The 22,905-nt window shown below is 52.5% G+C and overlaps 6 protein-coding genes across 6 annotated transcripts; 5 read left to right on the plus strand and 1 right to left on the minus strand.

Annotated features, from left to right (window-relative positions):
• Positions 1 to 5,226: 5,226 nt before the first annotated feature.
• RIM13 (cysteine protease) lies at positions 5,227 to 8,115 on the minus strand (the record flags this gene model as incomplete). The annotated part of the gene is made up of 5 exons (XM_062893428.1): positions 5,227 to 6,898; positions 6,950 to 7,263; positions 7,323 to 7,539; positions 7,619 to 7,980; positions 8,053 to 8,115. The coding sequence occupies 5 exons, from the start codon at positions 8,113 to 8,115 to the stop codon at positions 5,227 to 5,229; spliced, it is 2,628 nt and encodes an 875-aa protein (XP_062739227.1).
• A 359-nt stretch (positions 8,116 to 8,474) lies between these two features.
• ANT1 (ADP/ATP carrier protein) lies at positions 8,475 to 10,746 on the plus strand. Its single transcript, XM_062893429.1, has 4 exons — positions 8,475 to 9,461; positions 9,537 to 10,084; positions 10,143 to 10,380; positions 10,442 to 10,746. Exons 1-4 carry the CDS (start codon positions 9,358 to 9,360, stop codon positions 10,560 to 10,562), a joined length of 1,011 nt encoding a protein of 336 aa, XP_062739228.1. The 5' UTR covers positions 8,475 to 9,357; the 3' UTR covers positions 10,563 to 10,746.
• Positions 10,747 to 10,911: 165 nt separating this feature from the next.
• On the plus strand, positions 10,912 to 11,559 carry rpl29 (60S ribosomal protein L29). Its single transcript, XM_062893430.1, has 4 exons — positions 10,912 to 11,028; positions 11,093 to 11,144; positions 11,214 to 11,316; positions 11,384 to 11,559. The coding sequence occupies exons 1-4, from the start codon at positions 11,022 to 11,024 to the stop codon at positions 11,417 to 11,419; spliced, it is 198 nt and encodes a 65-aa protein (XP_062739229.1). The 5' UTR covers positions 10,912 to 11,021; the 3' UTR covers positions 11,420 to 11,559.
• Positions 11,560 to 13,251: 1,692 nt separating this feature from the next.
• On the plus strand, positions 13,252 to 13,931 carry QC762_0108150 (uncharacterized protein; the record flags this gene model as incomplete). The annotated part of the gene is made up of 3 exons (XM_062884281.1): positions 13,252 to 13,317; positions 13,543 to 13,667; positions 13,871 to 13,931. The coding sequence occupies 3 exons, from the start codon at positions 13,252 to 13,254 to the stop codon at positions 13,929 to 13,931; spliced, it is 252 nt and encodes an 83-aa protein (XP_062739230.1).
• An 85-nt stretch (positions 13,932 to 14,016) lies between these two features.
• On the plus strand, positions 14,017 to 16,350 carry VTS1 (Flap-structured DNA-binding and RNA-binding protein; the record flags this gene model as incomplete). Its single annotated transcript, XM_062893431.1, has 3 exons — positions 14,017 to 14,533; positions 14,601 to 15,881; positions 15,932 to 16,350. 3 exons carry the CDS (start codon positions 14,017 to 14,019, stop codon positions 15,961 to 15,963), a joined length of 1,830 nt encoding a protein of 609 aa, XP_062739231.1. The 3' UTR covers positions 15,964 to 16,350.
• Positions 16,351 to 17,199: 849 nt separating this feature from the next.
• Positions 17,200 to 20,364, plus strand: TFC4 (transcription factor TFIIIC subunit tfc4; the record flags this gene model as incomplete). The annotated part of the gene is made up of 1 exon (XM_062893432.1): positions 17,200 to 20,364. The coding sequence occupies one exon, from the start codon at positions 17,200 to 17,202 to the stop codon at positions 20,362 to 20,364; it is 3,165 nt and encodes a 1,054-aa protein (XP_062739232.1).
• Positions 20,365 to 22,905: the final 2,541 nt, after the last annotated feature.

Raw genomic sequence — 22,905 nt, forward strand, 5'->3', positions numbered from 1 at the left:
TTGAGACATATTCGGACGCCCATTCCAAGGAGAGAGAGCGATCGATGAGCAATTGACTGCCAGGATTTTGCCAGGGCAAACATCAGACATCGGAAGGTCCGGTGGAGGAGCTGAAGGCAGTGGATTCCTCACCTCACCATCTGGGCAGGGCAGAGGTTTGTGGATGTCTAACTGTCTAACAGCTGGCGTGCACTGGCGTTTGTCTACCCTATCTGGGCTGGCCCCTTCATCAAACACGCCGTCTGATCCAGTGGTTCCTGGCTCTCGAGATGTCAAGAGACTTCAGATGAGAGGGGGTCGGCGAACCGCCATGGTGGACAAGAGCACGAGGGAGAGGAAAAAAACTGTGCGCTCAGGGGTAACGCTCGCTCAGGTCACTCTGTACCTGCATCTTGCTCATCGCCACTGCGGATCCCATTGGCCGGATGTTCTGCAAGCTGCAGGTCGTTAGTTGTGTGCCTGAGTTGGCACAGGACGGGACGGCAGAGGATAAAAAAGACAAAGAAGTTATGTTGTTACGCGGCGCGAATGGCGTCCAATAGGATCGATCGACTGGCAAACTCGAAAAAGGGGAAACTTCCAAATATGGTGCCCTCCTCCTTCCAGACCCTCCAAGTATTCAAGTATCACCGTCAGAAACGGAGTGGAAGGCGGACGCCGACAGACGGGTAGCCAACATGTGGGAATTGGGCACAAAAATGCGGTCCCTGGGTTTTTCATCTCGTCTGTGTCGCGGGATACCAACGGTTCCCTGGACCAGCCCGACACCAAACTCTCGACGACCTGACGTTGCGGTTGGGAACTTTGGTTCCCCGCACACCTGGGTTTTGGGGCTTCTTTTTATTTTATTTTTTTACGACGGGTACACAAACGGCGCCTGAAAATAAATCGCCCATTATAGCGTCATATCTACCAGTCTTTGAGAAACCAGCTACACTAAATAAATAAACCATCACTTTCCTGTTTCTTGTTCTTCCAGAATAGCTGCTGACAGTCGCAGTCCAAGGCACAGAATGTCCGATATCATCATCACCATCACTTACGAATCCTCTCTCCCCTCCCTGCCCCGCACTTTTCCATCTTATCAATGCTCCGTGCCAACAGCAAGGGGTTGACCCTCACTTGGAACAACCGTCCAATCACAGCCTCACAAACACACCAAGCCAGGGGATTTGGGGGGCCCCAGCGTGTTCTCGTGCGTTTGAAACACAACCAACTCCCGAACGGAGCCTACCCAGCAAGCCACTCCCTGTCGTCGCTTCCGCCGTCAAAAGAAGAAGCATCTCAGAGAAGTCCAGAGAAGACGGGTCAGATCTGACTGCTCTCCCGAGACAGTTTCTTCCGAGATCTGATTTTCGACGATGCTAGCGTAGCTCTGAAATGAGGAACCCACCGTGTCTTCAGAAAGATTGACAACATCACTTCTGCTATGGTATCATCATTCACCGCAGCTTTTTGTTATCACCATTCTCGCAGTGGTGTCTGATCGCAGCAGTCTTGCACCAGCTTTTAGGCCCTGCATTTACATATCCAGCCTATGCCAAAACGGTGCAATCTTTCCCTATGGTCTCTCCCTAGCACACCACGCGCGCGGTTCAACTTTCCTGGCCTAGATAGCCGCCAAGTCTAGTATCTTCCGTTTTGTCGGCGGCGAGTGATGGAAATACTCTGTAAAGTCGCCGATATTCACCATGTTCTGTGGCGGCGGGTGTTTGCGCGCGCAGTCTTTTGGACTCTTCACATTCCTCCTCCCTGTGGCTGAACAAGGCCATTTACGCCCCCCCGTTTCAAGTGTCAATACTCTTGGGTCCGTTGACGAGCTGCCGCCGGCTGACGACTGAGACTTGGCCCCCCCGACTCACGGATGCTATCCGGACGCTCATCTTGACCTGAAAATCACTACGGGAGGCACCGCTTCAACCTGGCTGGATTATGGGCCTGAATCACCGCAGTGCGACCCGGTCAGCTCTGGGGATTGGGCGTCTCCCCGAGTCTTTTGACCGCCACCGACCTTGACGGAGAATTTTGAGAAACCTACAGGACCCGGGACCGAGCAAATACTAGCCATGAGCTGCTGCTGAACCTCCTCCCCCCTTTTCTTCGGCGCCGTTGGTAGGGGCGCCGAGGGCGTCATGGCTCTGTGCCACCCACGAAATCCCTCCGGTGGCGCAGGCAGAAAACCTACAAACAGTTTCTTGCTTGGCGAAACACAAGTCCCAAAGTCTATCACGACTCTCTATGTCAGCAAGCAGAAAGCTGGGAAATCCTAAATCCGACTGCATTTGCCCAGAAAAAGGGATCACCAACAGACAAACGGTCCTCCGGAATCACTGACCGTCTCGTCCATCCTTGATACCTCCCTTTATTTCACCATCAAAGAAGGCAAACCACTCCCTTCCGTGGCGTCAAGGGACATAGTGAACACATTTGCTGCGCACAATATGCGACAGAAGAAAAAGAAAAAAAACACAGCAGTCTGCGGTGATTAGTCGAAGTGAATAGCCTGATGGCAGACAACACACCAGACATGATTTTTTAGATGACGTGGCACGGCCTACTCTGTGGCCTGTGGTCTGAGGCCTGACGGGCAGCCACCGGGGGCCACCTGCCTTGTCCTCACTGTAGAGATGTAAAGTGTTTTTGTGTGTGTGTGAGTATGAGTGTGAGTGTGTGTGTGTGCGTATGTGTGTGTGTGTGTGTTGGGTTTGCCATACAAATCTCTCATCACATACCTCCCAGATACAGATACAAGGCACCGCATTATGGTCGTGATTTTCTTTCTGGCTTTTGGCTACACTTGCACTGAACAACAACTAACTACCAATCACCACAGGCAAGGCTGCCAACCCTAAGAGAAGATCATTTTTTCCAAGGAGCGAAACAAGAAATAGGAAGGAGGTTGAGAGATTCCCAATGTAATCTGCACGATTCTACTAGTGTTCCTGCAAGTTGCCGTGTCCAAAGAAAACCTGCCCGCCAGCCTGGGGATGCACGACACATAACACCACACACCACCACATGGAGATACTAAAGCAAGGTACGAGCAGCAGCATACACGTAAGCTAAGGTGAGGTGGGTAGCCAACTTTGATGCAGATACCCGGTAGTCGCTTCGGGTTATTGACCACTCATGGCTCCAAGACGAGATGGAGTGGGATGTGACGGCCCGATCTCGCACTTTTTTGCTGCCGTCGTTTTCCTCGGATTTTGGAGATGGGTTTGATGGGTGAGATAGGATAGGATTCTAGATGTAGGTGCACAAGTGTAGTATGTTAGTCAGGTCGGGGTAGGGTTGCGGGTCGGGTTAGGTGAGACCGATGCTCACTTTTCTTCAGCTCTTTTGTTCAACCATCCCAGAATGGCCACGGACGAGATGCAGAGTACTCCATGTGGTATCCACCGACCTTAGTTTGCTGTCAACTGGCAGTTGTGGTCTGTCTGTCACTGGTGCTGCAACGAGACCAATATCCCACCCTGAAAAGCCCTCCAGCTAACCATATCCCACGTGCCCACCACATATTCTAACAACTAGAATTTAGACAACCTGCAAATCATCACTAGCGCCGGCACTTCGCTCGCTTGAAGTAAACCTTGCCACAAGCCATGCTCTTTTCTCACTCAACTACCGAACCCCTCAGGCCTACCCCCACACTATCAAATCCCCGACGGGGTTTCTAGACCATGTTTTCCTCACCCCAGCTACCAGGAATGGCCGACATAGGAACTTAGGGATAGTGTTTCTGCATTCAATATTACGGTACAACTACCGAGAGATTACCAGACTACAGACCTCCATCAAAGATAGGTAGGTATCCAACATCATCCGATGGATGAAGATCCTCACCCACCTCGGGCTTTGCCCCCTTTGCGGAAGACAGCCGCCTCATGTAGGTAAGCACAACTGTGTTTTGAAGTTCAATATTACGGGAAAGATATCCGAGGGTTTTTACCAATCCAAACCTCTTCTACAGCTGGGTAAGGTGGGTATCCAGCCTCAACTGCCCCAGAAAAGCCGCCCTCAAGCAGAAACAGTCGACACCAGGCGAGGGGACGACGTCTCTAGATCCAATATTGCGGCACAGGGATCTCCTCCTCAACGGCACATGATCCCGTCCTCGCAATCTAAGCATGGCCAGCGGAAAGCAACATTTGCCACGCGTCTTCAATACCTCTTTCTTCAGCCGGAGCTCAAAGTCGCAGCCAACCCAGTCAGACATCTTGGGCCACAAGCTGACAAACTCACTGCTACTTGCTGAAGATCACCAGGACCCATTTTCGACTCCAAGACCGAGGCTAGCCCGGCTGTGCTCTCCTGTCTCGGTCCTAGAAAGCTGGAGTTGAAGCCGTAGCTTGAGAATGTCTGTCGACTCGGGCCCTCGATACTTTAAGCAGGTAGTGAATTACCACAATACCCAGAATAAACACTCCTTTATATGTCAAACAGATGGACAAACAATGCAATCGAAAGCTCATAGGAACCCCTAGATCAAATAAAAACCACCGTAGAACAACTCAAAGCATACAACAAAGCTAGCCTAAAAGTGTGTTGATGACAAAGAGTGCTTGCACACCGCCTAAAAGGTCCAACAAGGGTCCTTCCAGAAAGACACCAGGATGTGTATCTAGACTTTACACATAGGTATTACAATACAATAGCTGCAGTAAGAAAGTCGCAAGCAAAAAATAAATACATAAAAGAAAGAAAAAAAGGCCGTAGAGGTAAAAACTCACCGGCCACCTCTATGGAGCTGGCCGGTTACGAAAACCTCGGTGGTTTTACTTCGGATCGAAGTCGGGGGCTATTGGTTGCAAGCCCCCGGCGGGGGGGTTAACAGCAGCTCTTCCACCTTGACCATTTGCCCTGACCACAAGTGTGGTGCCCTGATCAAGATGTTCGAGCTGCTGTTGGAAGATGGGTTGTGGACCTAATATATAAACCAGTGGGTACTCCTTCCATTCGGGAGTGTTGTCGTGAGCTGCTCCTTCCTTGTGAGGCCTCGGCTTGGGAATGAGGCAGTTGCTTGGGTCACGAGGTAAACAAAGGCGAGTAGGCAAGAGCTATGAGCTTCTCAGTCAAGGGCATGGGCTTGGTGAGATGAAAGTCAGGTTGGTAGATAAAAAGCCAAATATAACAGAGCTAAATAAACAAAGTTGCTTGTTATGACAGTCAGTACAACACCCAACATACACAAACATAACAACCTCTCCCATGTTGCAAACAGAGGACTCAATCCTCATCAACACATTCCCACCCTCCCTCCAACACCACCCCCCCATCACTCCAAACCTCAACCTGCACCCCCCCTTTCCCTCCTCCCCTCGACACCCCCCCAATCTGCTCCAACACAACCCATAACCCCCCCATCCTCCTCACCACCTCAGGATCAACATCCACCTCCCCCTCATCCAACCCTAAAACCCCCCACTCCTGAGTAAACCCCCCCCCTTTACTCTGTCCAACCACCCTCCTCCCCACCCCCGTCCCCAACTCCAGCTTCATCCTCAGTCCTCCCCCTCCATTCCCCGCTTCCCCCCCCGCAACCGCCGCCCTCGCAACAACACTCAACCTGGTCAACCTCCCAATCCCCACCCGTCCCCTCAACCTCTCCTCCCCATTCTTAAAAACCGCCACTTCCGGGAACACCGACCTCAGCTTCCCCGCCTGCGACGACATCACCTGCCCCACCACCACCCCTTCCACCTCCGTCGCCACCCTCAGCACAAATTTTCCTAGCTGGCCCGGTTCAAAAGTAGACAAGATGACCGTGTACGTCCCCGCCGCCAGAGGCTGCGACCCGTGAGTCTGGCAAAACGTCGCGCCTCGCTGGTATTCCGGTGATGACACCAGGATATCTCTGCCAGAGATGCTGGTTATATTTTTCGACGAGTAGATCAGCGCGATGTGAATTGGCAAGTCTTTCACATCTGTCGAGAGTAAAAAAGATAGAGGGGTGGTTTGGGGAAGCGTGATGGAATACTGCGGGTTGATGAAATAGGACGGGTGAGCCGCCGAGCCGCCTGAATTCCGCCGGTTCCAGGCGCCGGTGATGGTTTCGCTGTGGCTGAGCGGTTCAGGGGCTTGACGGATAGTCAAGGGCGAGTTGGAGAAGAAGGATAGGGTGAAGTTGTATGTTGGCAGCGGAAGCTCACCCTGGGCCACGACGAGGGTTTGGGGGTTGTTGGGAGTGGGATCGTAACGCAGCAATGTGTTGGGGCTATCAACGTACGGCCCCTGGTAGAGGCACCGGTGGTTTTCTGGCAGTGGGAGCCGGGTACCGGGTGGGGAGGCGGCAAATATTGAGAGGGACATGAACCCGAGCTGCTTGGAGACATGAGCCAGGGAAGCGTTGTGGCGGTCTCGCTCGGCTTTTCGTTCTCGCAGGATTTCAAGCTCGCCATCTTGCCAGTGACGGCTCAGGAGGACCCATATGGGGCTGTTGGAAGAGGATACCACGCTGTATTGCGGGTTCTTGGTGAAGACCAGCTCTTCTGTTGCGTCCGGCATGTCCCATTTGAAGTGGTGGTCTTGGCGGAACTGGAAGAGGTTTGGGTTCCAGTTGACGTAGAGAGAGTCAAAGTGCTGCAGAGCATCCTCAAAGGCCATCCAGAACTGGTTTGTTGCGTGCTCAGGTCTTGATCCCACGGTGTGCGTCTTGAGGGTTGCTGAAGACCCTACGCCTGTCCACACCAGGCTGTCGACCCAAGGGTTCTTGATCAGCAATGAACGACTGTTACCATCGCTTCGTACGTCAAGAACTGCATAGTCATGTTCCCTGACCAAACCCAGGGCCTCTTCTTCTTCTGGTGGGATATTCCCCGTCCCCAACGTCAAGATGGCGTTTCCATCATCGTATCCTTTCTTAATTCTGTCCCAGGTTTGGTCGAGCTCGATGTCATCACTTTGAACAGTTAGCATGACCACGCACTAATTAGCTGAGAAGTCATCTCACCTCTTCAGGAAGATCTGTTCTGGTATCCAACCAGTCAAGACATGCAAGTCTGTGCCGGAGTTGCTTCCGGGAAAGTCGTAGCCCCCGCGTATTTTCAGGTATGCCTTCTCAACCAAGGCAGGCCATAATAGTTTAGGATTGCGCCGATCCACCACGTACAACGTCCGGTCCGTTGACGTAGCCGGGAGGCGGTCATCAACAGCAACGGAACGCCAGCATCCATTAAAGTTGAGACGAAAGAGATATGGGCCATTCTTAACAACCTTGGGACGCTTATGCTCATAGTCGAACGGATACATGAGCGAAGAAAGCAACTACCAACAAGCATCAGTACGCATGAATAATAATTACAAGAACGGTCGGATCCTCTTACAGAACCCTTCTCCGAGGTGAAGTGGGGAGTGGCAGCACACAAGCTGGCTACGACGGAACAATCCGTCGCCAAATCCTGGGCCAGGTCGATTGGGTTCTCAGCAGTCATCATCCATTCCAGATTGTCGTCGTCGACCCCGGGCACCAGTTCCAAAGGCCGTTTCCAACCAGAGAAGATGGCCCGCTGCTCGGGAGAGAGAGAAAAAGGCGTGGAATCACTTTCGATTGGACAAGGACGAGTTAGCAACACCTTCCATGGTCAGGTGTCAAGAGCAGCACGGCGCATGGTGCACCCACATATAGGGGTCGGGACTCTGGTTGAGGGATGTCCCTGAGAACACCTTGGATTCGGTGTCTGCCGTCCAAGGCGGAAAGATGAGGCCATGGAGCTTCGAAGACCTTAATAGAATAGTCCTTTCAGACGTGGAAAGGACGCGGGTGGATATGAGCTCAGGAGGTCGAGAGCTGAGGCCCGCTTGCTTCTGATTTGCCTTGATGGTCTCGCCAAGCTCAAGCAGATATGAGATCTTGTTACGAAGTTTAGCAGCGTCTACCCCTGGAGCCCCATCCTGGATGGCCTTCATGTAGAAGTCGGCAGCAGAGATGGCATGCTTCAAAGCATCCTTCCGCTTCCCGTCCATTAGAAGCGCTTCATATTGCTATTTAGGGAATCAGCCACGTTCTTGGTGAGCATGATGACAGGCAGTGTGTAGGAAGAGGGTCCGTCTCACCAGCCCTTTCGCCTCATTCTGTCTATTTAGTGGACTGCTTCTGGAGTTCCAGTTCGCTGACATTGCTACTTGGTCGTCAGAGTGAAGTCGTGTAACCAGTCAGTCGGGCAAGGAGTTTGACGACAAAGGGTGCGTATATGAGTGAATGTCGAGTCCTAGTTGAGTAGCGATCGCCAAGGCTCAATCGTATGTTCTATGGCCGCCCAATCACCACTGACAGATGCCGTCTGCGAGATCTGCGAGCAATTCGACGCGCTGCTACTCACTGCCGATAATCGAGCACCAGTGGGGTATGATACCGAGTGTCTGTTCTGGGGTAAGTACCTCTACGACCAGTTACTAGCCACGCGGGGGTGGCTGGGTTATCCATCATGGACGTCTGAGGCTGAGCAGTGAGACTCCAAATGCAGCAGTTCTCTCTCAAGCCATTACCCTCATATAAACCGCGGCTGCCCAACCCGTCTTCCGTGAAACATCTCATCAGCAGTCCCCCATCTCGAATCGCGAAACAAGCATCTCGTCTTTTTGATCCGTCGCCAAGCTGCACTGGACGAACTAGGGTCTCCCAGTCGGCTGGTTCCGAGGCCGGTGCGGGGCGCCACACGATCTTATCAAAGCGATTCATCTACAATGTGATCCATGAGTCGGGGCCCGGGGGGTGGTGGAATTCATGTGTTTTGAGAAGCCAAGTCCCAATCAACAATGGCATTCATCAGCCTGCCAGCGACAAGTCGATGGGATAAAGAACAGAAGGAATGCGGGGCTGAGGTGCGTCTTCCAGGCACTCGTATCGTTTGCCGCATTCAATTGGCGTTGCCCCGAGCACACAATCGCCAACCGAGGTTATCCGGTTCGGTAATCGACATCACGGGCTAAAAAGACACTGGGTCCCCCGCGGCCGGTGGACCGCACTTGCCGGATGCACCTCGGTGGCCTACAGCGTAAATACCATGGCCAGGCCCCCTATAACCTATTAGAGGTGTCCCTGTCGTCACTTTTTTGTCGTCGTCGTCATCTTCACCATTGCCATTGCATTGCGTGCGTGTTGTATATCTGGTTTTGCTATTCATTCAATCTTGCTGGCGGACGTCCCCAACATTCGAATTACTTGCCGAGCCCATCTGCCGTCATCGCGATTTGCAGATAGCCAACCACCTGGAAATCATCCACCGGCCGATATCGATATACACCTTTTTGTGACGTATCCACTTATCGCGAACGACAGCGCAACCACCGGAGGAGTTGCATTCAGGTTGTAAGGAGAGCCCTCTTTTGAGGCGCAAGGAGTAAACAAGACATCACACAATGGGTGCTCAGTCAAAGCCCGCCCCAATTGGGCCCTGGGGTCTTGCGACAGCAGGCGCTGCCGGTGCTGTGTTTGCCAACACGCTGGTGTATCCTCTCGATCTGTATGTTTGATATGCAGCCTGATCGGCCAAGGGGTTCTGGGAAATCCATTTGCTAATCTACCATCCATGCTGTAGCGTCAAGACCAAACTCCAGGTGCAAGTAAAGGCCAACTCCGAGAAGGGCGAGGGCGCCTCCGATGAGCCGCACTACAAGTCATCATGGGACGCTATCTCCAGGATTGCTTCCGCTGAAGGAATTCAGGGTCTCTATGCCGGTATGGCTGGATCGCTGCTTGGTGTTGCTTCTACCAACTTTGCCTACTTCTACTGGCATTCGACTGTTCGCACTCTGTACCTCAAGCACAGCAAGCACACGGGGCCCACCTCGACCATCACCGAACTCTCCATTGGTGCTGTTGCAGGCGCGCTTGCTCAACTCTTCACCATCCCAGTCGCAGTCATCACCACTCGGCAACAGACGCAAAACAAGGAGGACAGAAAGGGTTTCTTCGACACTGCGAAGGAGGTTATTGAGGGCGAGGATGGCGTCTGTGGGTTGTGGAGAGGTTTAAAGGCGAGTTTGGTGCTGGTCGTCAACCCGTCCATCACATATGGTGCCTATGAAAGGTTAAAGGAGACTCTGTTTGCCGGCAAGAAGAACCTTTCTCCCATGGAGGCATTTGGTAAGTTCGAGAATATGACCCCTTTTGATATTGGATATTTCTAATCTCACTACCCCAGCCCTCGGTGCCATGTCCAAGGCTCTCGCCACTATTGTTACTCAGCCCCTTATCGTTGCCAAGGTCGGCTTGCAGTCTAAGCCGCCAGCGATTCGTCAGGGCAAGCCATTCAAGAGCTTCGTCGAGGTGATGCAGTTCATCATCCAGAACGAAGGAGCTCTGGGTCTCTTCAAGGGCATCGGACCCCAGATTCTCAAGGGCCTGCTGGTTCAGGGCATCTTGATGATGACCAAGGAACGGTGCGTTCGCCCTCCATTACCAGACATGCTGCATGCTTTGAGACTGACCTTATTCTCACAGTGTCGAGCTTCTTTTCATTCTTTTCCTCCGTTACATTCAGCTTGTGCGTTCCAAGCAGCTCAGAAGGTCTGCTGACCTGGCTGCGGCAGCCAAGCTTGTTTCACCTGTGACTGTGAAATAAACAAAGTTCAAGCCGATCGCGGCGCAAATTACAGAAGAATACCCATATCGCCAACATGGCGAGGCCTGAGATGTTATGAGCGGGGGCGCTTGAATAGAGGACGAAGGAGAGGGACATTTTGTAAATAAGAACGCCATATAGATAGGTCATATCTGAGAATAATGATTGCAATGTGTTATGTTAAGCTCAAGCCTCATACATGAAAGTGAAGTATCAGTTGAACTGGGCAGTTGCAATGAGATGAGCTCATGCCTTTGGCGGTTGGCGGGAGCTGTCCGGGCCCGCCAAGAAAGCTACGCACGGGGCAGCCACACACTCCAGCCCCGCATGAGCCACACCCACCAGATTAGGGCAATCCAAATTTCTCCCACTTTTTGTGTGCAGAGCTACGCACCTACCTTGCACCCCGACTTCCCAGACCTTAGCAACCGTCCACCATCTGAGTCGACATCTTTCACAATGGCCAGTACGTAACTTCTCGAAATGCTGCCGGTCCTCAGAGACAGAAATACTGACTGAATCGATTCCAGAGTCCAAGAACTCGTCTCAGCACAACCAGTCGCGCAAGGCGCACCGGAACGGGTACGACGAATCGAACGCCGACCGAGCAAAGCAGAACGAACGGAGGGCTAACTCGAGATAATACTGCAGTATCAAGAAGCCCAAGACTTCCAGATACCCCTCCCTCAAGGGTACCGACCCCAAGTTCCGGAGAAACCACAGACATGCTCTCCACGGCACCGCCAAGGCTCTTGTACGCACTCCGAGCACACACCGACGACCTCCTCATCGAGAAACACGACCGCTAACGATTTCTACAGAAGGAGTTCAAGGAGGGCAAGCGGGAGACTGCTTAATTTCCCTATTTCAGCGCGCACGGTTAGGGACGACCATCTTCGGGCATGATCATTACGAAGGAATTCTGCGGTTACTTGATTCGCACCGCTATTGGGCCGGCTTTTCGAGGTGTTATCTAGGGCGTCATTTTATCTACCAACGGAATGCATTGGCCTCTGGAAGAGGCGGACCTGCCGGGGCGCATCCCTCCATCAATGCTGCTCTCCTCTTGGCTATTAGTGGTGACGGGAGATCATCATGAACGAGCATGTGTTCTCGGGCAAGACATCCCAATGACGAAACGACCGAACCGGCCACCATCACCCATTCATCCCCCTTCCCCTTCCCGATATCTTGGGCTTCACAACCTCGAGATATCAAAACGGCATTAGTGTGTACAGCTCTGAGTCTACTACCCGTACTCTTTTAGCTGAAGGATAATTCTTCGTGCCAAGATCAAATCCCATGCCTGGCTATTACCAAACACCTCTGTCTGCCACATAGACTCAAGGTGCATGAAAGCCAGTCAACATTTCTTCCCGACATGATCCCTTTGCTTATGTCCAGATGACGATCTCACTTCCACTATTTGGAAGCTTTGCACTACTCCTGTGGTGAGGGGCAACTACTTTCTTGGTCTGCGGAACGGTGTGCCACTAGCTATTTCAACGCTTATATGCTCTTCTCCAGAGTGCTCTTCTCCAGAATGCTCTTCTCCAGAATGCTCTTCTCCAGAATGCTCTTCTCCAGAATGCTCTTCTCCAGAATGCTCTTCTCCAGAGTGCTCTCAGTGGCAGATACGAGATGCTGATCGCAAACTGAGCCGCTTTACTGCATAGTCCGTTTGTTTGACATTCTGATTTGGAGTGGCCGAGTATGACGATGTCAGACTGATCCTTTTGCCACCAGGTTCCTAACACCAGATACACTAGCAACAATAAATAAACAGCATGTTTTCTAAGACTGGCTCATGATGACCTTGACATGTCTTGTGACCTCTCAACACATCTGATCAGTAGAACATTGGAACAAGAGTGGCCTGTCGTCCCATGTGGAATGTGTCACCCCTGGCGGCTGCGGAAGCCGACAGCCGTGGGTGAGGTGCAGAGAGGCGAACGGCACGGTGCTGTTAGGGGGCGGGGTTTAGGTAGCGGGTTCCACTGCAACCCCTTTTTGTGTCCCAAGGCTGAAGCTCAACGAGGAGTCCATGCGCTGAGGGGCTTGGGGTTGCTCTGGTGGATGGATGCACAGCGCAATGTCAGTTGATTTCTAGGTAATGTAGTGGATGGTGGAGATGATGCGGAAGACTCCTAGATATCCACCCCCAGCAGATTATCAACAGTACGAATGGGGTGTCCCCAAACAACCCAAGAATCCCCCAAGAAAAAGACATGTTTTACCAGTGACAGGGCGCTCCATTGTTGGTGGGTTAGTGGATTTGGAAGAACTGGAGAAGCAGTCGGTAACGCCGGGGCTGGGTGGAGGTCAGGGACGTTTCAAGAATCAACGGCCAGCTTTTATTAGTTAGCGAGGCTCAGCGCGCTAACGGCTGACTTTCTCACACTTTATAGCCAGCTCTTGGCTCTCCCTTCCCTTTCCACCACCTCTTCTGAGTCCTGATCAGGTTCTCTTCCTGCCTGTCGTGTCGTCGTCCCTTCACCTTGCGGAACCACCTTTCTCGCTGCTGGGCCAGGTTCCTCTTTTTTGGTCGGGTTGTTATTTTATTAATGGGTACGTAAGACTTCTCCAGCTCTTTGCGACATTGCATGGCATTGTTCTCGGGGTGCTCTGGCTGCTATTGTTCCTGTTGCTCAGGGGGCCACCAGCCTCAACGGAGAATGGACTGGACGAGATGGCAACAAACCACCCCCCTTCCGCTTTGTCGTCGGGTCTATTTTCTCCTGATAGCTGGAGTCTGGTGTTCATCCCGCGCTCCTGCCTTTGAAGCTGCACACCGCTTGCCATGTAATACGGCCGTTGGTTGCTTCTTGCCTTGGCCTCTCCGCTCTTTCTTCGAGGGCTGTGTTCGAGTATTTATCGAGGGTCTGAAGAGGCCCGGTGACACTGGTTTCCTTTCAACAACCAAACAAACGGCATCCAGTATCATTATCGATTACTGACATGGTCTCTACAGCTCGCGCAGTCTAACACCGCTTCTTTCGCGATATTTCGATCCTCCTTTGAGGCCAGCGGGTTACTGCAGGAGAGCTTTCGAAAGTCTTTTCGCGCCTTTTCCAAAATCGCCCTCTTTCGCTCCCGACTTCGAAAGTCGCTCGAACGCCGAGTCTAATAGCCACACAACCTAATCACGCCGAACGCATCTTTATCTGCCCTTGGTACGTCTGACGTGGTCAAAAAAAACCTACAGCATAAAGCAAACTCCATCGAGAAAATCACGAAACAATTCTTGGCTGCCCGTGCCCACTCCCACGGGCCACTGATCTACAAGGACCCTGCTAATACATCAGCAGCCGCGAGCTCTGTTTCATCCTGGCAACTGGCACCGAGCAGTCTTTGGAGAAGTTGCTCTGATTCTTCCACTCTCTTGACTTGGGACCATAGTCTTCTCCAACATATTTAAGCCGCCAACACTTGCATACCGGTAGCTTCCGCGAGCATGCTCAATATGTCCAACATTATGAGCAACCGCAACAGCACGCCCGAGGCGTCCAACGTCTCATCGCTGCGCCCCCCTTCTTCGAGGGCCGTTGGCGCGAACCCCCACCCTCTTCGTGCCTCTGCCGATATCTCTACTCTGAGCAACCAGGCCGCCGCCGCCCGCATCCGCCCCTCGTCGGACTTTTATGGTCAGGTTCAGGGCGGACAGGGCCAAGGTGCTGCTGAGTTGGATCCCCAGGATAAGCTCACCCAGCAATGGATTGCCGATATCGACCAGTATGAGAACACTCTCGAGGAGATGGCTGCTGCCACCTTGGACCAGGACTTCAAGGATGAGCTCAGCGCCATTGAACAGTGGTTCCAGGTCCTGAGCGAGGCTGAGCGTACTGCGGCTCTCTACGCCCTCCTTCAGCAAACCACCCAGGTTCAAATTCGCTTCTTTATCCAGGTCTTGCAGCAGATGGGAAAGAACCACCCCATGTCGGGCGTTCTTTCCCCCGCCAACTTTGACAAAGGTGAGTTTGATTGCGGAATAGGGGAATGTGTGACCTGAACTGTGCCTGATAAATACTCTGGTTCCAGATCCCATGTCCAACCGCCTGAGCGATGCTATGAGCAAGCTCAATGTAGACTCGGCTCGCAACTCGATGTCCCGCGCGAGCCCCGCTGCGAAGCGTCAGTCTGGTCTCGACCCCAGCACGATCAATGCCATGTTTCCCGATGCCGCCGCCGCCATTGCGACTGAGAAGGCCAAGTTCACCCAGCAGACGGGCCAGCCCCCCTCCACCCGCAACAGCCTTGTGGACAACCGCAATTCGCTTGCGGCCCCCACCATCTCGGCCCCCGCCGAGGACCCCAACGGACAGAATCCTGCTTCTCCTTGGGGTCCCAACGATGCGAACCGGCCCAAATCGTCTTCTGCTGGGCAGCCGCCGATGGGCCAGTTCGTTCAGCCCCCTCCCTCGAGCGGTGCTCTTCGTTCACCTCGCCCCAATATCACTGGAAACACCAACATTCAGTCTACGACCTTGACGACCGGTGACAAGGGTGTTGGTGATTTGCCCCTGCTTTCTCCTTATACCGCCAGCGGCAACTGGGCGTCCATGGTCAACACTCCGATGGTGCCCACCTTCAACCAGGGCGGTAACAACGCCGATATGGTGGCCAACGCCACGGCCATGAAGCTGGCTGCGCTTTCTACCGTGAACAACCGGTTCGCGCTGGATGATGTGCGCAAGTATCGTCGTGCCCGATCCAATGAGCCGGATCCGGGCCAGAACCCGCTTTCTCCTGGTCTTCCCAGCATCCCCGGTGCCATCATGGTCAGCCAGCATGGCGGTGGCATGGCTTTGGGCCGGGATGGTATGTTGAACCTTCAGCAGCCGCAACAGGGCATGGGCTTTGTCAACCACCGGTCTCGTCCCAACTCGCCTGGCGTTCCCCTGCAGAACTCGTATGTTCCGGCCATGGCATTTGCCTCGCCGCAGAACAATGGATTCTTGAGCGCCTATGATGGGTCGGCTGGGCTTATGAACAATGGACTGGCTCCAAACTTCCCACCCCACATTCAGGTCGGATTTGAGGGCGGCGGTTACCACTCTGATCACTCTGATATGGTCCGCGGCCGCTCTCCGCGTGGTCGGAGAGGCACCTCGAAGCCCCCTGAGGACCCCACCGACCCCACTCTTTTGCAGGACATCCCGAGCTGGCTACGGAGCCTTCGTCTGCACAAGTACACGGATAACCTCAAGGACATGAAATGGACAGACCTTATTGAATTGGATGACAAGCAACTGGAGGAGCGCGGCGTCAATGCACTGGGTGCTAGACGCAAGATGCTCAAGGTCTTTGAGCAGGTCAAGGGTAAGTGATTTTTATACTGACTACAAGATCAATGCTAACTGGTTCTGCAGAGGCCAAAAACGAGGGCAAGTTGTCGAGCTAGATGCGAGGCGACCATGAATGAACAGATGAAGCAGACGAAAGACAGCGAAAACACCACGCAGAGCGAAAGCATCACAGAATACATCATGGTGTAGAGGGGACGGCTAATAACTAGTGATTCTTTTCGTGCCTTGGGTTTTTTCACACGAGGATTGGGAAAAGCACATGGATATATGGCGACACTATCTCAAGAGTACATGCCGGTGCTGTTCCTTGGCCGAATCTGTTCCTTTCTTTTTTTCATTTTCTCGAGGCACGATTGGACATGTTGATATGTTTCTGTATGAGCGGGATGAGATACATGGTCTGGGGGGTAGTTTGGGTGGGTAGCGTGTTGCAAGGCTACCTTGATATATCTATAGGCGTTGGTGCGGTGAATTGATCAGTTTTTCTGAGACGAGACTTGAGAATGTCTTGTTTGCTGTGTTGTGACTAGTTAACGGGGCATGTCTGCTGACTGGGATATCTTGGGTGTATATTTAGACTATTCTATTCTACTAACGAGCATACCATCTTCAGCAGCATTATCAGCCCTGGGCCCGTATTTTCCTACGACAAAGTTGCAACCAAACTCGAGGAAGAAGCTAAGGCCATCCCCATTTTCAACCACCACAATGGGCCACCCATTCAACCTCCCATTGTTCAAAATCATGCCTAAGATCTTGTTCCTCCAATCACGTGCTACATCACGTGAATACATCGCAATGCACGGTCCAACCCTCATATGCTCACAACTTTTGGATGGCGCCGCACTGTGCGGTTAGCTGCAGCCTCGAATTTCGAGTTGCTCTTATTCATGAGAGTGTGAACTTGATCCTCAAAGTTTGCGACTTTCTCAGCCAAAGTTTACGACAGTCAAGAAGTAAGAGACTCTTTAAACTCAATATCTGTTTCTGAGATTTCTCAACATTGCCGGGCTTCCTTGCTGGATATCTCGACACACGACCAAAAGAGGAAAATTTCAGCCTTGCAAGTCGCTGAGAGAAGGGGGTCGTCGTTCCTGCTTCAAGTGGGTGAGAAGGAGGGGGATATCGAAGATTTGGTGGAATGGAGGGGGACGTGGGACGCGTTTAATCTAGTTACCCCGCGATTGAGCAGAGAGAGAGAAAGTTTTCATCGACTTTGACAGCGGTTTCGAGTTTTGTTGCAAGTCGTTGATCTCACTAATCTCCATTCACCTCCACCACGCTTTACTCACGATAAGGAAGCACGACTACACACATCACAACTATCCAAGATGAACACCTTCTCCTCCGGGCTAGGGGGCATCCCCATGGACATGCTCGACCCATCTCTCTTCCCTGAGGGCCACCGACCTCTCCCCCCAGCTCAGCAGCAAGATCAGGATGCTGAAATGGGAGACTGCCCCGCTCCTGGTGACGACCACCTCGAAGATGATGGCGAGGAGTCAGACGTCAGCGACATGTCTGTCGACTCTGACGCCATGGAGCTCGCTGCCGAAGTCGCGAGGTTCGACAAGCAGCAGGAGGAATTCGTCGCTCGCCAGAGGGCTGATGCTGCGGGTGTTCCTTATCAACCCCCTGCCAAGTCGTCGGCGGCGGCTGGAGAGAAGAAGACAAAGGGGGGTGTGATTATCGCCAAGGGACGCAAGCGCAAGTCAAAGACTGTCAAGGGTCCGAGACAGGCGGTCAAGCCCTCGCCGGATATCCTGTTTCGATTGAACTTGGCTCAGCAGGCGTTTCAGAGGGGGGATTACGAGGCGACCATGACGATGATCTCGGAGATTATCCGGATCAATTCCGAGGTTATTCATGCTTGGGTGTTGCTGTCGTCGGTGCACGAGGCGCTGGAGAACCGGTCCCAGGCGGTGATGTGCCGGATTACGGCTGCGCATTTGACGCCGAGGGATGTGCCGCAGTGGATCGCGACGGCGGAGTATTGTCTTGAGGGGGTGGACGAGATGGAGGATGATGAGGAGGGGAATCAGACTGCGGAAAAGATTGAGACGTTGAAGAGAGCGTATGCTTGTTATAGTCAGGCGTTGGAGGTGGACAGGACGCATATCCAGGCGAGGATTGCGAGGGCGGATGTGATTATGATGATGGGGAATCAGCAGAGCAGGGCTTTGGGGGAGTATCAAAAGGCGCTTGGGTACAGGCCGTATAATATTCGGACGGTGAGGAATATTGCGGATGTGGCGCTAGATGTGAAGGATTTGAAGAAGGGGGCGGGGATTGCGAGGGCAGCGTATAGGAAGGTGATTAATTATTTGATGGAGAGGGGGACGTTTGAGGCGGAGGAGGGGAGGTTTGAGTGGAGTGATTTGAGAATTTATCTCGAGTTCTTCGGGACGTTGGAGTTGTGGAGGGAGGGGTTGAAAGAGCTGAAGGAGATTGCCAGGTGGTTGTCAGGGAGAAGAGAAGAAACGTATTGGGAGCAGTTTGATGATGGGCCGATGGGGGATGATGATCGGGAGTGGGATATTGGGGAGGAGAGGAGATTGGGAGTGCAGGGTTTTGTGCCAGGCAAGTTTCCGAGAGAGAGTTATGGCTTGGGGATGCCCATGGATTTGAGGGCGAAGATGTTTGTTTACCGGTGCAAACTGGGGTTCCAGGATACTGAGGCCAGGCGACATTTGGAGCTGCTTGATCCGACAAGGCAAGAGGAATTCCTGGACTTCCCGGACTGCTTGAAGGATATCGCGGTTGCGCTGCTGGATCAGAACAAGGCTGCGGAGGCGAAGCAGTATCTGGACCTGTTCAAGCACATTGCTGAGACAGAGGGCACAGGCAGCATCGATGCGGACTTCTTGGTCTGTCAAGGTCGATATCACATCTCTTTGGGGGAGAAGCAGACCGCTGAAGAATGTTTCATTGCTGCGATTGAGGACGATGAGGACCACATCGAGGCTCGCGTGCAGCTTGCCAATATGTACGAAGGAGAACAGGAGCAGGAGGGTAGGGAGGAAGCTTTCTTGCTGGTTCATGAGGCCCTGAACCTGCAGAAGCTGGGACCAAGAAAGAGACGTGGTCCGTATGGTCCCCGGAAGAACACTGGGCCGCGCAAACCCAGAAAGCCAAGGGATCCAAATGCGCCAAAGTCGAAGTATGTGCCGCGCCGGTTGCTCAATGCTGAGAAGAGGAGACAGCAGGAGATTGAGCAGACAAAGGAAGCGACCAAGAACTACCAGATCATGCAAGAGATGGAGGGCAACGCTTTGCTAGGGGATGAGGAGGCCAAGAGCAAGTGGATGGCGGCTGCGAAGGCGTTGGTTGACGACTTCCGGGCTTACAAGCAGTTTTATCCTTGGGACAAATACATTAAGTTCCTGGGATACGTCAACCCTTCCGAGGGTGGCCAGCAGGCTGTTCCTGCCAGGAACTTGAAGCTCGCCGCCATGGAGGAACGTTTGCGTCAGAACCTCGCTCCGGCGGATGGTGCGGACCCGGCTACTGCGGCTACCGTCAACAAGCCTCATTTCAAGATTCCCCAAGAACATCGCGGCATTCCGTTCACGGAGTGGTTGAATATTTTCCTCAACTACGCCTTCGCCCTCGTCCGCGCCGGTCAGCATAGAGAGGCTTATGCCGTCTGCCACGCCGCCCGGGACTCTGTTGTCTGGACATCCATCGACAACACCTTTCTTATCCACGTTGCCTGGGCATCCTGCGCCGTCTACGCTGGCGATGAAGAAACCTGCGTTGCTATTGCCCGCTATTTCATGAGGGATTACCGCCCAGGGACGGATTCTTACCGCATGTTCTCGGCTATGTGCCGAGTCTGCCAGACGCCCGTGTCGTGGTACACGTCGGGCCCGGCCCAAAAGTTCATTTTGAGGCAGATCAAGACAATGGACAACATTGTCATGAGACAGCAGCAATCGCCGTCTGGGGAAAAGGACGATTCGATCGGGTTGGACGTCTCCCTGCTCACTATTTACGGGCACATTCTCTTCACGACCACCTCGTACACCTACGCCCTGTCCTACTTTGCCCGCGCTGCCTCGATCGATCCCACAAACTGCCTCATCAACCTGTCCACGGGCCTGGCGTACATCCACTACGCCTTGAAGAGGCAGGCTACCAACAGGCAGTATCTCCTCAATCAAGGCTTCAGTTTTTTGTTTAGGTACTATGAAGACAGGCTGGCGGAGGCGGAGAGGAATGGGAGTGCGGGACAGAGGCAGGAGGCGCATTTCAATATGGCGAGGGCGTATTCGCTGATTGGGCTGGGGAATGTGGCGGTGGAGTTTTACAAGAAGGTGTTGGAGGAGCCGCCGGTGCCAAAGGTGGATAGGAGTGATGAGGAGAGGTGGAAGGGGGGGTTGGCGGAGGAGGATTTGAGGGTGGAGGCGGCGTATAATTTGAGGAGTATGGGGTATTTGTTGGGGGATTTGGAGGGGGCGGCGGGGGTGGTGAGCAAGTGGATGGTTTTGGAGTGATTATGAGAAGGGGGCGGGGGTATGGGGGGATATGAGGAAAGGGAAAAGCATGGGATGGCGTTTAGGGGGTAAGATAGGGGGTTTGTTTGTTTTTGTTTTGTTTTGTTTTGTTTTGTTTTTATATACCATGACATTGTGGGCGGGGTTTCTTTTGGGGGTGGGGGGGGGGGGGTATGATGGGTGTTTTTATAGGCTGTAGGGCTGGTTATATATTGTTTGCTGGCTAGCTAGTTGAGAAGGAATAATTACTGTAAAATATGTGTCATATGTGTGTGTTTGGTTCTCAAATAACCTGGTCGGTGTCTGTTTGGAAGGGACCTTTTTGTCTTTTATGCAGTTCTTGATTTGGGTTATGTTGATCCAAACTTTTTCAGAGTTCAACCGAGCTTATAATTGAGATATCCATTGTGAACGCTGCTCTCTTTTTCTTTTTTTCGCCAGCGAGCGCTGCTGTCTACTTTTATTTTTATTTATTTTTGTACGCAAGCGCTGCAATATTTTCCATTTTTGTCTACATTCATCGTGAGTAAGCGCTGATGTCTTTTCCAGTCCCATGTTAGGTTTTTCCCAGGCATCGCAGGCGAGCTAGTTCGTTCCCATGCACCGCTGCCGAGCGGGATTGTGGTCAGCAAACGAAGGTCTACGTTTGAAGTCGAGGAAACAAGGGTCAAACATGGCGGATTGTGTGCCGCTTGATGCAGCAGAGGCTCGCATTTCTCGCGCAGTCCATTTAGCATCGTCTCCCCTCTCCTTGTCACGGCTGCTGCTGCCGCGCTTGCTGCCTTCAGCAGCGAGCGGGTGGGCTGGTCTTGTTGGAAGGACTAGCCGGCCTAGGTAGGTTGTCCAGCGCCGCCAGGTGAGTAAGCTGTCTCTCCGTGGCTGTTGTGGGAAAACATCTCCGGGCAGGGCCGGGTACGTGCTTGGCTATCCTCCTCCGAACCGATAAGAGAATGGGCCTTGCGCTGAACTTTGGTGGACGCTTCGTGCCCTCCTCCCGACCCAACAACACAATCACGCTATAACATTTTCGTTCTTTAGCTGGAGCAGCTGTTGGAGAGCTGAGCGGCCTTCGGCAGTACCGGGGATCAATGAGCTTTGCAGTGAGGATAAGTAGGTAGGTAGGTCGCTGGGTGAATGGGCAGACAGACTTCGATGGTTGGCCGAGAGAGTCGCCAGTAAATGGGAGTTGATCTCTTCCGAGCTTTGGTGAAAATATCTTAAGCTGGGACGACTTAAAGTGTAGGTTTGTAGATTAAATGTGTACAGTGGTGCTAGTTGTTGGTTTTATTCCCTTTAGGTCGGCAAAGGAAGTAGTAAAGATCTAAATGGATGGTGTTACACGAACCCGCTTTCTTTCTTTTAGGGGCAGCGGCGAGTTCGTTTGGTTCTGGTTTATGAAGAGCTCCTAGCTATTGATATCCATCGTATGTTGATAAATCCCCCAGGTCTTCCGGGGTTGACGGACAAATACTCGAGGGAGGCTCTTGCATCATGCCAGAAATAGTAAAAATTTAGACATTCACCCAACCCCAGTCCACGTCTATACCCACCCACTTCGTAAGCGGAGCTGCCACTGTTGACACTGGGTGATACACCAGATATCTATCTGGGTTTGTTGGATAAATATTCTTCCAGTCCCACACTGTCTTTTATAGAGAAAGGTTTGCGAGCAAATCAGGGGTTCTTGATGTCTGCCGTCTAATCTTGGGAGAGAGCTGGAATCGTCTTCAAGTAGCGAAATGATATATTTAACAGTTTTTTCTAAATCATATCTGATCGCTTAATTTTCGGATTTGCGTTTTCTTTTATCAAGCCTGTGAGGTACTAGTAGTCTGATGTTACGCCGCAGTAGTGGTTCTCAGCCAAGTTTGAACATCCGTTTCGTAAGAGCCAGTTTCAATGGGGAAAGAAAAAGGGCACGAGGGAGACAATGCAAAGCTTTCATGACGAGAATCTCCTCAAGTAAGCAGGCAAGCCAATTCGACATTTGAGTCACGAGCAGGGTGTTCGCCGTTGCCCCAAACTACTCGTTCTTACCCGGTGTCATCCTCTTCCCCTTGGTTTGTTATCTCAACAAGAACGAAGAATTAGCAGGGCCCAACATCTGGAACGTCATGAAGTGATGGGCTAAGAAGAACGATTTGTTTCTTCCTCTGGAAAGTTCCTGTAAATTCTCGCCTTCCTGGGCAAAGCTGTCCCTGTCTCTCTGTCCTGAACTGGATCCTACATATCAAAGACAGTCGACAAGCCGGTAGCTATGGTAGCATCTACAAACAAACACATGCGCAAAATCCCAACGCTTAGGTGAATGCAACGCAATGTTTGTTGTGTGCCATGATCAATGCAGGCCCCAATGCTGCGCCCATTTCCCATCCGTTCCATGCCCCAAATCCCTCCCCGCCCCTCAACCTTCATCATGTTGCATCTTGGCTAAGTCCTGTTTGCGCCCTGTTTCCGAGGTATCCCAGCACTCACCAGTATTGGTAAAAATGCCATGCCTCGTCCTGACCTATCCACCCCAAAATCTTTCCCTCCCACAAC

This window comes from Podospora pseudocomata, chromosome 7 (genome assembly GCF_035222375.1).
Source record: "Podospora pseudocomata strain CBS 415.72m chromosome 7, whole genome shotgun sequence".
NCBI classification, from domain to species: Eukaryota; Fungi; Ascomycota; class Sordariomycetes; order Sordariales; family Podosporaceae; genus Podospora; species Podospora pseudocomata.